Source organism: Limanda limanda, chromosome 9 (genome assembly GCF_963576545.1).
Source record: "Limanda limanda chromosome 9, fLimLim1.1, whole genome shotgun sequence".
NCBI classification, from domain to species: Eukaryota; Metazoa; Chordata; class Actinopteri; order Pleuronectiformes; family Pleuronectidae; genus Limanda; species Limanda limanda.
This window is the reverse complement of record NC_083644.1, coordinates 28,927,315-28,941,436: the sequence shown is the minus strand read 5'-3', so window position 1 is coordinate 28,941,436 and position 14,122 is coordinate 28,927,315. Positions and strand designations below refer to the sequence as shown.

The 14,122-nt window shown below is 38.7% G+C and overlaps 1 protein-coding gene across 2 annotated transcripts in view; it reads left to right on the top strand.

Annotated features, from left to right (window-relative positions):
• kdm4aa (lysine (K)-specific demethylase 4A, genome duplicate a) overlaps positions 1-12,966 on the top strand; it is a 28,564-nt gene extending 15,598 nt beyond the window's left edge. For both annotated transcript variants that reach the window (XM_061078938.1, XM_061078937.1), the window contains exons 14-22: positions 1,498-1,702; positions 1,886-1,962; positions 5,898-5,953; positions 7,342-7,450; positions 7,862-8,050; positions 9,002-9,172; positions 10,151-10,270; positions 11,456-11,548; positions 11,695-12,966. In XM_061078938.1, the coding sequence (XP_060934921.1) occupies positions 1,498-1,702; positions 1,886-1,962; positions 5,898-5,953; positions 7,342-7,450; positions 7,862-8,050; positions 9,002-9,172; positions 10,151-10,270; positions 11,456-11,548; positions 11,695-11,835 (1,161 nt within the window). In that variant the 3' untranslated portion in view covers positions 11,836-12,966. The remainder of the gene's footprint in view (positions 1-1,497; positions 1,703-1,885; positions 1,963-5,897; positions 5,954-7,341; positions 7,451-7,861; positions 8,051-9,001; positions 9,173-10,150; positions 10,271-11,455; positions 11,549-11,694) is intronic.
• Positions 12,967-14,122: the final 1,156 nt, after the last annotated feature.

The following is a 14,122-nucleotide window of genomic DNA, read 5'->3' as shown; positions in this document are numbered from 1 at the left end:
GCTTTATAGTGGTAAAACACTAAAACATGAGAAAGCTCCTTTAAATCTGAGGTTAGCGAGGAGTGATCTGAGTGTCGGCCGTTGTGTTTAGTTGTGAGGTATCTACAAATGTATTCCATCATAATAGTTTTAGATTAACTGATGACATTTATCCCCCCCTGTTTGTGCAATGCTACTGTGTACAATTAGTTTTGATTCAGCAACGCTGGCTACACATCAACCACTGTGTGGCCTTTATACAGTTCAAAATCATCTGTGGCAGACAAACTAATCTAAAAATCTAGGAGTATAAAAAAACAGATTGTCATTGCCTACCTGTGACATCTACCAAACATAAAATTTAACCAATAATAAGGATAATGTGATGTGGATTTACTATACAGAGCAATTTAGTAAGTTGACCTTAGAAAGATGTTCTCAAATGTTTTTTTCCAAATTGAGATAACATTTTCATTATATTCTGTGAGTCTTGCAAACAAATGACAAATTCAGTAATATGTATTTGGCCCCAATGACATGATATTGTTGTATCTGTTGTACCTATTTATAGTTTTTTGATAGTAATGGTAAATGGTAAATGGATTTATATTTATATAGCGCTTTTCTAGTCTGATTATGACCACCCAAAGCGCTTTGAGTTTATGATATACATGTTATGGTTGGAATTATAATTAAGTTAATATATATATATATCACCTTTCAAAACACAGTTACAAGTGCTTGACTAGTTAACATTTTTAAATTGTAGGCAAACATTTTGAAAAAAAATTAAAAGCAATTTGATGATCACAGAGCATTTGAGCAAAATAGTAAAAATAATGTTTAATAAAACATTGTAAAATGATGTAGTCAGTTAGATCAGAACTAAGACAATGCCTGCCGATAAAAATGTGTCTTAAAAAAAGATTTAAAAGAGGATAAGGAGACGGATCTCCCCTGTCAGATTGTTCTAGAGTGGGAACCCTGAAAGAAAGGCCAGACATATTTGGACGTCAGCCAGGAGTTTGAAATGGCTAGTAGGGCCTTTGCTGAGGTCCTCAGAGCATATATGGTTTGAAAGATCTGAAATTAACTTATCAGCAAGTCTAGAATGTGCCTTAAAAGGCAGCAATAAAATCTTTAAATCCATTCTAAAATGTACTTGAAGCCAATGAAGAGAAGTTAAAATCAGAGGAATTAGTTGTTTCTTCTGGATAAAAATGGCTGATCTTTGAGAGTTTCCTGAAGTGTAAAAAAGCAACTGAACAACTGTTCACTATGTATGTATTGACTGTTTCAGGACAAAAGTCATTATGAAGGTCTTGTCAATATTTAGCTGCTAGTATTCTTCTCTTATTAAATATTTGGCACAGAGGTACCAACGGAGATTAAATAGGACAATAATTTGGATGGTTTATATGAAAGCAAAGTAAACTATGTTAGTATTTATTCAAAACAAGATATTACTTGTTACACATTGTTTTAAACTTCATGTGTCTGTGCTTCGCCTGCTGTCAGACTGAATGTGGGAAAAATGTAGTCAGCCCTGTCATGGTGCCTGGTGGGCGGATGCGGACCAAACCTCTGATCCCAGAGATGTGTTTCACCACTACCACAGAAGAGGACTCTGAGTTAGAGCAGCAGCAAGTCACACCTCATCTAGAGGAAGATGGAACCAGCCTCCTCATCAGCTGTTCTCAGTGCAGTGTCCGGGTCCACACAAGTCAGTACACGCACACACACACACAGCCTGAGCTGACAAACCTAACCTGACCAACAGTGTTACATAATTCCAAGCACATAATCAAGGTACCCTCCTCACACACAATATTCTATTTGGTAACCACAGAAATGTGTTGCTGTAGAATTAGACAGCAGACTGTGTTCTTGTGTTTGCATACTCCAGGCTGTTATGGCGTGGATCCAACCAGTGTGAGCAAGGAGTGGAAATGTGCTCGTTGCAGGGCCAACGCCATGACTGAGGTTGGTGAGCACTCCTAGTCAATTTACTCTACAAGGCATATCCCTGTTTAATTAGAACCTCCCTGGTAGTTCAGTGGCCAATTTCTATCTGACAGTCAACTCTAATCACAGCAACGACCATTATCTACATATCCACACAAAATTCTGTATAAAACGTTAACTGCCAACTTATAGTCGTTTTTTGCCAGTCAAAGTAAAGCCCACAATTTATTTTTATTCATAAAGTTGGTTAGTAGTGTAGGTAAAACCAAAATGCGATATGTCTTTGATAACAACACTTGAGATGTAAATGGTAAATTCTGTGTATTTATATACATGTACATGAAGATGTACTGATGAATAACTAATGCAAAATTATTCTGCAGTGAACATATGAATTCTGACCTGATATATCAATCCTTAAAGGCAGAGGCTCACATGAATGGTTAAATGGACTTAAAGGGATAGTTCACCCAGAAATTAAAATTCACTCATTGACACTGTTTGAGTCCACAAAACACTTTAGGAGTCTCAGGGGTAAACAGTGTTGTAGCAGAATCCAATCCAATTGAATACATTTGTGACCAAAGCTGAATACATAATCGAACAACAGAAAAAACATAACGTGCCTCCTGACTCCTCGTCTGGTGTCACCAAGTGTTCGCAAGCCCAGACATTCAAATTTGACTGAAACAGCATCATTTACACCATGTATTTAGCCTAAGTGTTCTGTGGACTCAAACACCCCTCCATTGGCATAGTGGTTAATTGGGTGAACTATACTATACTTTAAACAGAGGTAGAGGCCCCCACACAGCTCAATTGTCTTCCCCTTTTCATCTACAAGCAGAGTAATTATACTGAAGGCCTTCTGTTCACTGTGAGCTCAGCTCTGTGTGACTTAATGAATATAAGCACAGTGATTGCACGAGACAGTGAAAGAATGTTTAACGTTTCTCCTGTCACTCCAGTTCAATACAAAAGGAGTAAAGTAAATGAAAGAATGAGATATATATACACTACCGTTCAAAAGTTTGGGGTGTTTTCAATGAAAACTCACAATTTTATTTATCAAATGAGTTGCAAAATGAATAGAAACTATAGACAAGACATTGACAAGGTAAGAAATAATGATTTTTATTTGAAATATTAATTTTGTTCTTCAAACTTTGCTTTCGTAAAAGAATGCTCCATTTGCAGCAATTACAGCATTGCAGACCTTTGGCATTCTAGCTGTTAATTTGTTGAGGTAATCTGTAGAAATTTCACCCCACGCTTCCTGAAGCACCTCCCACAAGTTGGATTTGCTTGATGGGCACTTCTTGCGTACTATTCAGTCAAGCTGCTCCCACAACAGCTCAATGGGGTTGAGATCTGGTGACTGGGCTGGCCACTCCATTACAGACAGCATACCAGCTGCATGCTTCTTCCCTAAATAGTTCTTGCATAATTTGGAGGTGTGCTTTTGGTCATTGTCCTGTTGTAGGAGGAAAAAGGCTTCAATCAAGCGCTGTCCACAGGGTATGGCATGGCGTTGCAAAATTAAGTGATAGCCTTCCTTATTTAAAATCCCTTTTACCTTGTACAAATCTCCCACTTTACCAGCACCAAAGCAGCCCCAGACCATCACATTACCTCTACCATGCTTGACAGATGGCGTCAGGCACTCTTCCAGCATCTTTTCACATTTTCTGTGTCTCACAAATGTTCTTCTGTGTGATCCAAACACCTCAAACTTTGATTCGTCTGTCCACAACACTTTTTTCCAATCTTCCTCTGTCCAATGTCTGTGTTCTTTTGCCCATATCAATCTTTTCTTTTTATTGGCCAGTCTCAGATATGGCTTTTTCTTTGCCACTCTGCCTAGAAGGCCAGCATCCCGGAGTCGCCTCTTCACTGTAGACGTTGACACTGGCGTTTTGCGGGTACCATTGAAAGAAGCTGCCAGTTGAGGACCTGTGAGGCGTCTTTTTCTCAAACTAGAGACTCTAATATACTTGTCTTCTTGCTGAGTTGTGCACCGGGGCCTCCCACTTCTCTTCTACTCTGGTTAGAGCCCGTTTGTGCTGTTCTCTGAAGGGAGTAGTACACACCGTTGAAGGAAATTTTCAGTTTCTTCGCAATTTCTCGTTTGGAATAGCCTTCATTTCTAAGAACAAGAATAGACTGGCGAGTTTCACATGAAAGTTCTCTTTTTCTGGCCATTTTGAGAGTATAATCGAACCCACAAATGTGATGCTCCAGATACTCAACTAGCTCAAAGGAAGGCCAGTTTTATAGCTTCTTTCACCAGCTAAACAGTCTTCAGCTGTGCTAACATAATTGCACAAGGGTTTTCAAGGGTTTTCTAATTATCCATTAGTCTTCTAAGGCGATTAGCAAACACAATGTACCAGGGGTCTTCAACGTTTTTCAGGCCAAGGACCCCCAAACTGGAGAGATGGAGCAGGGACCCCCTACTATATATATTGTAAAAAAAATTGTTTTATATTAAACTTGGCCTAGTACCATGTTAAAACATAGCTATTCTGTTATTGTGCATTCAATACTAAGCTATTAAAATATTACACATGTTCATATATTCATGTTTTTAATTTAAACATGTGCAAGGTACAGGGTGGCCATGCCACTGCCATTTATAAACATACATCTTGCTTAAACACTGAGCTATTAAAGTAATTCACAGATTCATGTTTTTATTTTAAACATACATGTATACATGTGTAAAAAAATTATAAAAAATTAAAAAAATTGTCTAATCAACCAAAGATTTTGCGACCCCCCTGCAGTACCTCCGCGGACCCCCTGTTGAAGACCACTGCAATGTACCATTAGAACACTGGAGTGATAGTTGCTGGAAATGGGGCTCTATACACCTATGTAGATATTTCATTTAAAATCAGACGTTTCCACCTAGAATAGTCATTTACCACATTAACAATGTATAGAGTGTATTTCTGATTAATTTAATGTTATCTTCACTGAAAAAAACAGTGCTTTTCTTTGAAAGATTAGGACATTTCTAAGTGATCCCAAACTTTTGAAAGGTAGTGTATATATACACACACACTCAGAGCCTGGTCAACAGTTTGACCGAGTATGTACGAGGTAGGCAAAGTGATGTGATCCTTCAATTTAGGGCTGCTCAATTAATCGAATTTTAATCGTGATTTCGATAATTGGGTCAAACGATCTCCAAACTACTATAATCGAGTTGAATCGATAATTTGTCATTTTTTTCAAAGAGACGCATGTGCAATCCAGTCCTTCCCCCAAAGCATTCAATGCGGCCGTGCTGACTGGTACTCACTCTCAAGCAGCCGTAAAGTGAAGGAGGCGAGTTGTGTGTGTGGTGACCGGCGGTATTTAAAAAACAGGGCGAGTGGAAAATGGCAGAGGGAGGGCAGCCCCGTCTGATCGACAAAAAGGGTAGAAAGGGTAGTATGGGAACACTTTGGATTCAAAGAATCCGACAAGGAGAAGCACCACACAATGTAGCGGCCGCGCCGCGCAGCATCCATTCTCAAGCTCGCTCCTTTTTTGGAGTGTTAGGGTTGCCATCATTAAGGGTTTGAATAACCGGGCACCGATATCCTGATTTCACGGAGGAATAAGACACGCAGCTGTCATTGGTGTTTACCTGATGACAGGTTACAGTCATTTAAAGAATAAAGCATAGACTTCACAATAAGGGCACATAATAATCGTTTGAATAATCGTGATTTCGATATTGTCCAAAATAATCGTGATTATGATTTTTTTCCATTATCGAGCAGCCCTACTTCAATTACTCAAAACTTTAGTTATATCGATTTAGTTATAGTTAAGTTTATCTTACACTGTCTTTCAATTATCAGCTGCTGGTTTTTGTAAAGGCTGCAGAAATATATGGGCTTTTTTAAATACTACTACTGTAACAATGAGAGAGATTTAGCTTTGATGTGCCCTCTTTGCAGAATTGCTGCTTGTGTTCATTGAGAGGTGGAGCCTTGCAGAAAGCCAACAACAACAAGTAAGTAGCTTCTTTCATCAGGAAAAATGTCCATGGATAATGGTGAAAATTTGAACCACACAAACGGTGTTCGATGTAACTTCTCAACTGAGGTCAGATGTGAACTAAAGCCGAGTTCAAACTACAAAATGTTTTGCCCAATTTTCCAGTCATCAACAAGTTCTGCAAGTCGCTAATAAAAGCCCCAGATTGGAGTCAAATCAGAGTTCAATCTGCAGACTTCAATCACAATGTGAACTTTTCACCCGAGGGGGTCACTGATGCATTGCAGACTCCTACTAGATTTCCATCAGTCTTAATATCTAGACGAGTTTGAAACAAATATAGCCAGTCAGATTGCAGTACAGGGTGAAACAGGTGAAAGTACATGTATTTGGGAGATGCCACCTGATTTTTCTTTTTATACAAGTTCATGTCATGTTGGAGAAAACAAGCATTACCCTGGCATGCATGTGAAGGACAGGGTTGGGTTCTCTCCGGCACAGATGCGTTCAGACAGCTAAATGCGGCCCAAGTTGCTCTCTATTCTTCACAAGTGCGACGTCCACTGAACCTTTTCACCTCCCCTCCAGCTTGTTGTGTCATTCTGTGAACAGGATGACACAGAAAAGCAGGAGGATCAGTCAGACTCACCGTGTCACTTCTAGTTTGAGTTTTCGTGATTAAATGTCGAGACCAGAAATACTAGTCAGGGTTCCTCCTGGTAGAAGATTGTGTGACTTCCTGTTGCTAGTCATTTGTGTACATTAAACTCATCGTAGTAGTTTCCTAGTAATTTGGAAAATAAACACTAAAGGCAGCATACTAAGGCTGTTAGTTTTACGAAAAATCACGTTTGAATGGATTTGACGGCACCCAATTCGTTTGAATTTGTTCACACACGCAATTAGACAGGGTTAAACACTTGATTTTCACAGTTCCCCAAAGAATAAATTCAATCTATAGCTGTAACAGTGGTGCACGTGCATGAAGGTCACTCTTACACACTGCATTTTGTTTATTATGGAACCAGCTGGACAAAATATATAACGGCACTCCTCACCTTTGATTGTCAACTGCTTCTCAGATGTTCTGGTGTTACGATTGCCAACTCAGTACGGCTTTGTTTGATTTTTTTTTTGTCAAAAATAACATAACATAACTGGCTTGCTCTACTGGTCGGTCAAGAAGCAGGCAAGCAAGGTCAAACTTACAGTGACTTCCCTCTGCTGGATCAGGAAACGAACTGCTAAGACGGTCTGATACGCTTCTAGACTGTATATTTTGAATTCAAACAGGTCATTACAGGTGGAACACCGTCTTCCCCTTCCAATGATTGTTCAAAAATTGTATAAGAAGTGACATTGACAAAAGGTGACTTCATCAATTTGTGCGTGTGTGTGTTGCAGGTGGGTACATGTGCTGTGTGCTGTAGCTGTGCTGGAAGCACGCTTTGTCAACATCACTGACAGAAATCCTGTGGATTTAAGTGGAATTCCACTGCAGAGATTTAAACTGGTGAGTAACATTCACACTTCTGGATCAGGTAACAGCGCACATGAACAAATAGAGGCTAATGGGGGTTAGTTATTACTGAGGTTGTTTTCTCATGACCATAAACAACAACCACATGACCATTAACGAAGAGCTTCTTAATAAATGGTAAATGGTTTTGTATTTATATAGCGCTTTTCTAGTCTTGATGGCCACTCAAAGTAACCTCCTAATTACTTCTCACTGATAGTAAGTAAGGATTGTTGATGATTAGTAACAAAGCCAGCAGTACTGCAAGTTCTTGAAGGCCTATTGGTCTAACAAGATCTATGACATGTAAAGGATTCATCTGTTCTTGACCAATTTCATTTTTTTTTGTAATTTCTAACCTGATGCAGTTTCTTGAGGCCTGGTTTATTTTTTTTTCTCTAACAGAAATGTTACTACTGTAAGAAGCGGATGAAGAAGGCGTTGGGCTGCTGTGTGCAGTGCTCCCATGGTCGCTGTCCTACTGCCTACCACCCCACCTGCGCACAGCTGGCTGGAGTACTCATGCAGCCGGATGAATGGCCCTTTGTGGTCCACATTACCTGCTGTCGACACAAAGGCCCCACTCAGATTGAAGTAGGGAACCACTGAGAATCTGATAATCTCTTCTTCAGGGACTTACTGTATGAACTAGAATTAATTTAAGTGTCAGAGATAAGTGAAGCAGTTTCTAGTCAAAAGCCCTGTCCTAATTCCTCTCCCTTGATAATATTTTTATATATACTTTGCTGGGAGTGTCCCCCTCCAAACAGAGCCACAAGGAAGAGGGCTAAAAAATCGATCACTAGTGACTGGGACACCACTCGCTAGGTCATCAGCAGCCAACCAATGTTATTACAGTGACAAACAATATCATTTAACAACAGTTATAAACCAACAGATTGGAGTCACAGGACGCATTAATATATTGATCAATACACACTCAGTCACTATCTTTACATCGGTTATTTTAATGTAACGTCAGTCCTATCCATAGAAACTTCTGCCCTGCACTGAAAATGTTAATACATGAGCAAGGATTTTTTTTCAGACTTCATACACGGGACACAGGAGTAATGAAAGTTACACGTTACTGTCACTCAGGCTGTTTACATGCTTGTTTTGAAAGCCTGAAAAGGGATTTTCCTGAAACACTTCTTACAGTTATTCAATGACGTTTTAATTTGCTAATGGATTAAAATAATATATTCCACTGGTTGTAAGCCTTTTTTCATGGTACTTTTGCGAGATTTCATACTTACATTTATGAGTACTTTACCAGTAGCGGTCGCCATGTTGAATGACTCGTTTGTAAAGCATTTAGGATTGTCCGTCTACCCCTTCCTTTTTAGGGGGGGGCTTGAATACACTATAGTTGAAGGGGTGTTTGAAGGGCTAGATAGCCACTACCCCTACATCACATAGAGAAATGGGACAGCACTACCCCTTTACGGCCACACGCAAAATGGAGGGGTAGGGCCAAGTGGTATGGTTTAGGGGTGAATTGGGACAGGGCTTAAATGTGATTTCTTTCATCTCCTCTGACAGCGCAATAAAGCAGCCATGCACGAGCTTACTGTGGGACAGAAGGTGATATGCAAGCACAAGAACGGTCGCTACTACCAGTGTGATGTGGTGCAACTATCTAAAGAGACTTTCTATGAAGTCAACTTTGATGATGGCTCTTTCAGTGACAATCTCTTCCCTGAAGATATTGTGGTAAGTGTCACCAATTTGATATTGAAAGGAAACAAAAGCTAATGAAGTATCCTGCAGTAACATAGATGTGATCAATACATTTTCCCACACATTTGTGGTTTATCTTGTCACTGAATCATTCTCTACATCTACATACAAAGCGAATGTTCTTTCTCAATAAATTCCCAATTTTATTTTTAGATCACTTACTGCATGTCAACAATCATTAAAATATGCCATAATCAAGATCAATGTGTATGAAAGGACAGTGGTATTTTAATGTACCAGAGGCACTAAACCAGGGTCTGTTTTTTTTTCGACCAATTTTTGTTCTTTGGGATAATACCCCTGAAATCCCCTAGCTGGTTACTTTTCTCACTGTCTTTTACTACATATCCTTGTTAATGGAAAGCTCTGTCTGACCGCATTTGAGTACAAGCACAGGGTTTTCAGTGTGATTATTACAGAATCTGTGTTAAATCAGTATGTCCTGCTCTGAAGATGACACTTTTGAATAAAGAGAGCAAAAACATGATTTGACATAATTATTATGGGGAAAAGATGTGGCAAAAAAATACAAGTCGAATGAATTAGATTATGAAAAGAGTGTTTGGGATGACTTCGGTTAGTAGTAGTCATTACATATCCCTCAGTATTTTTAAGCTCGACCATGATTTCAAAACTGATTTTGGAAAATTGATGGTATTGATTGGATATTATGTATGGTATTAGATTTTGATGTACCAGAAATTCAACGTTTGAGTCTCTAGGTTGCCATATACTGGTCTTCACCTCTGATTATGTTTTTTATTAGATTTTCTATAAAAGTAAAATAGTTTCAGATTTTAAGAATGAATATTATCATTTAGATTTGGCTTTGATACAAAAGAGGTTGAGACGTTTGTCAATATTACAGTCCATTTTTACACTAGAAACATGATATAAATATCTATGTCTTGGTTCTGTTTTCTAAGAGCACTAATCTTTGTGATTTGTTAGAGCCGAGACTGTGCTCAGCTTGGACCCCCACCCCAGGGTGAAGTAGTTCAGGTGCGATGGACAGATGGCCTGGTGTATGGGGCTAAATTTGTGGCAGCTCATGTCACCCAGATGTACCTGGTAAGAAATAAATGTTTTTGTTGTGTGTTTGTTGTCACATATTCTACAACGTCTCCTAGACTTGGCAGCTGGTTTTAATGTTAAAATGCTTTATGAACAAAAATCCTCAAAATAGGACTGAAATGTCCCTTATTTTTAGGATTGTCTTCCAGTTCAGCCAGTTAGGAGCTGCATAAAAGTTATAGGATGTTTTGTGGAAACGACCCTAGGTCTTTACTGCCAAACCGATACTCACAGAAAAGCTGCTCATGTTAACAGTTATTTGGCCTCATGCAAGAGCATTCTCACCTTAAGTTTCTCCTTCATTTGTTCGCACAGTGAGTTCGAATGAACAGGACACGTCAGATTCAGCAAACGCACCTATCTTCAGAAAATTGTATAAATGATCTTCGGAAAAATGATGCCACCTGTGCGTATTTGACAAGTGTGCATGATAAAAGAAAATTAGCAAAATGAATGCCCTCATAGTACCACATATGGGGTTGCGCTTCCTGTCCAATGTCAGAAGTGGTCATTTTAAAAAATGCCAGCAAGTTTTCAGAGACTGAAGTCCCGATTTCACCGAACAACTAAAGCAGAATGTAATCCTGTGTCAGGGGGTAACACTGTCACTGAGTTAGATACAGTTACAAAAACTTGTTGTCACAGAGAGGCAATTGATGACTGAGAGGATATTATGGTAAGTCTTCGTTATTGGTTTGGATTGAAAATATTTGCAATTAGAGGTAATGTTAACCTGCCATGTTTTCTACTGGTGCTGGATCATACAATGGAACTTTTTGTGCGCCTCCTAGACATCACAACATTTAACAGCTACACTGATAGATGTAGAATTATATTATAATTCATATTGCAGGTTTAAACATAAACATAACTATGAGATGTAATTGATATGTTTATTTAATTGCTTCAAGCTAATGAAATATACAATTCTCTACTCCTACATCAGGTCGGGACCACTCATAAAGAAATAAATCTCAAATTATAGAAAAATTGTTAAATGCCACAAGTTGTGCTAAATCACTCACAGGCCTGAATCTGAACAAATCTGTTTGTACAATTTGTTCTTGCATGAGGCCCCAATTATTTTCCCACTGTTGATGTAATGTTGGATGCTTTTTTGTTCTTTCTTTGTTGTTATTCAGTCTCATTGACTTTATTCTGTGGCACATGTCTGGAATGCAGGTGGAATTTGAGGATGGGTCACAGCTAACAGCCAAGAGAGATGATGTCTACACTTTGGATGAGGAACTGCCAAAGAGAGTCAAATCCCGACTGGTGAGTGCAACAGTCCACACACATTTTCATCCAGTATGTTCTGTCACATTATATGGGCTCATTGAACATAAAATGAATGTAAAACCAGTGTAGACAGTAAAAATATGTGGTGGTGTTGTCATGCGGCCTTGTGTTTGTCTCTGCAGTCGAAAGCTTCAGACATGAGATTTGATGGGATCTTTGAGGAAAAGGAGATCATCAAGGAGTCAAAGAGACAGAGAGTGATCAACTCGCGTTACAGGGGGGACTACATAGAGCCTGTGATTTACAGAGCCATCATGGAGTAACTCTCACTCCCTGTCTTCTCACCCACACACCACCAGCACTGACAGACTGTACTTTGCTCACTGTCTTAACTTAGCAGCTAGCCACTGAGGCAGTGTATCTCCATATGACTTCCTTCAAGACCTTGGACTGTTCTCTACTTTTTACTTCTCGCTCCTCCATCGTTGATAATGTCAAAGAGAATTTTGTTTGCTTTCTTTTTTTTTCGAGTGTTATTAAGGAAAAGGAGCTATGTTTTCCATAAGACTCCACACAGAGCTGAGTAGGCTGATGATCAGCCCTGGCAGTCTGCAACAGTAGGAAGCAATATTTACATGGTATTTCACATTCAGTAGGAGAGTAAGGCACCAATAAAAACAAAGATAAGATCAGCATTGAACTTGATGTGTACTTAACATTTCAGTGAACTTCTTCCGCCATCAGTGCCTATGATGTGGTGTCCACAGCTTTCCAAAAAGAAAGAGTTCATTTATTTGTACCTGCATATTTACAGTTTGTATATTTCTAAATTGTGCCCCAAAATGGTTGAATTAAAGGTTCAGTGTGTAGGTTTTATGAGCATCTAGTGGTGAGGATCCAGGTTAGAACTAAGTGAATACCACTCCCCTCCCATTCAAGGGTTAGGTGTGTCTTCTCCGTGCTAACGTAGAAGAAACATTAGGGACCAGCATTATGGGCTGCTACTGATGTAGACATAAAGAGCCAAGGTAATGAACACACAATTATTCTTAGTTTTAAGGGATCATACACTAATGAAAACAATCATAAATATTATATTCCAATACTGTCAATACATCGTCCGGAAAGTTCCTGTCCCCTCCACAATATTTGATGTGGCCAAATTATTATTTTTTAAGTCTTAGATTGGCCAAATGTTGTGTTGCAATGATGAAATATGCATGGGGTTGCTAACTTATTATTATTATAACTTAATTTCTTTTCAGTTTATCTGCCAAACATTTCCTTAATTACTTGAGTCATTTTGTTTTGGTCATCACATTTCCTATCAATTGAATAATACATAATCATCTTTTTAATAGCACGAAACCACTTCACGGTAGTTGAACGGCAGCTGTAAAAGCTTTAAAATATGTGTTTTGGGTGAAACATGCAATAAACCAATCACAGCTCCATCTCCCATTCCCATTTTAATAGCCAGGGTTTGGTGGATTGCTATTAGAAGGTGGGAATTTCCAGAAAGAGAGAGAATCTTTCTCTGCAAAGGAAACAGCTTGACTTCCTATAAATGCAGATCATCTGTGTAATGTGTGCACTTCAGAACAGGTTTTTTGGGTCAAAACTACTATTGCTTTCCACTGCCTCGAGATAGAAATGCACCAACAATACTCTTGAGCACACCTTATTTGAAGAAACAACACACCCATGGGTGTGGTCTGTTCTCTTCTTATAATGTTGGGAGTGAAAGTTTCAGATTTTTTAATTAATTATTTTTGACATTTTTAAGATTTTTGAAGATTTCTATCATTTCTAGCAAGAAACATAAGAATGTGAAATTGTTTTCCAAAGACAAGTGGCAGTACTGAATATGTAATTTACATCCTAAAAACAAATTACGTTGTAATCAGGAGTGATTTTATCAAAGCCGTTGCTACACTGCTACAAACTTTCTCTTCTCTTTCAACTGCAGTTAGAAGCTCTGAAAAACCTAGTCAGTAGCCTTTGAGTTGAGATTAGTCTTTTATACATAGTGGCTTGAAAACTTTTGGGTACCCCTCGTCAGATTTTCTGTTACTGATTTTCAAATAGTGTAAGTTTGTATATGACACATTTCTTGAATATTTGATTTCCATCCTCATCTGTTTCAAAAAGGAACTTAAACAAAGGTGTGGGCACCTTGGTGGTCAGTAGTTTAGCGAGTATCTCAGCTTGTGAACTCTTTTTGTGCAGCTAAGTATCTTTGGGCCCCTTGACATCTTGTCCTGTATTTAGAATATTGCCCTGTTTTTGAAGCCATTCTCTTATCATCTTCAGTTTTTTTACAAATGTGATCTCGGCTCACACAATGTTCTTAAGATGAATGGGTCAGCATGGGTGAATACTCATCAATCTCACCTCCACAGATCACTGAAATCCTCAAAGCACTTTATACATGTGTCTGATAAAGCATGTTCGACCATAACACAACAATTATCACTCACAGACACTGACTTAGGAGCACTTACAACAAGAATCACATAGGTTATATGTGTACATTTTAAATAACTTTCACATAAATCACTAATGTATTCACATATATATATACATACATGTACATGTATACCTGACATG